We start from the raw sequence: 244 nt of genomic DNA on the forward strand, positions 1-244 counted from the left end.
ACCTGGTGAGAGGCGGTTGCTGGATCCGGGTGTGGCGGAGGGGGCAGCTGCTGCTGCCGCCGGGTCTTGGGAGCGTTTCTGGGGGCCAGTTCAGCACCTGAGCTCGGGGAGAAGTTGACCCTGCGTGGCGAAAGAGACTGAAGTTTGCAGAGGCTCGTGGTGCGGGAGGAACTTATTTTGCGTCAGTTTATCCATTGATGAGGCCTATGCAGACGTGGTTCGTGCTGATCCGTTCCCGGGGGTC

General features: G+C 61.1%; 1 protein-coding gene across 1 annotated transcript in view; it reads right to left on the reverse strand.

Moving 5' to 3' along the window:
* Positions 1-195, reverse strand: part of NUBP2 (nucleotide binding protein 2) — a 6561-nt gene extending 6366 nt beyond the window's left edge. The window contains exon 1 of the mRNA XM_009324308.1: positions 120-195. Within this exon, the coding sequence (XP_009322583.1) occupies positions 120-195 (76 nt within the window). The remainder of the gene's footprint in view (positions 1-119) is intronic.
* Positions 196-244: the final 49 nt, after the last annotated feature.

Source organism: Pygoscelis adeliae, unplaced genomic scaffold, assembly GCF_000699105.1.
Source record: "Pygoscelis adeliae isolate BGI_AS28 unplaced genomic scaffold, ASM69910v1 Scaffold595, whole genome shotgun sequence".
Taxonomy (NCBI): domain Eukaryota; kingdom Metazoa; phylum Chordata; class Aves; order Sphenisciformes; family Spheniscidae; genus Pygoscelis; species Pygoscelis adeliae.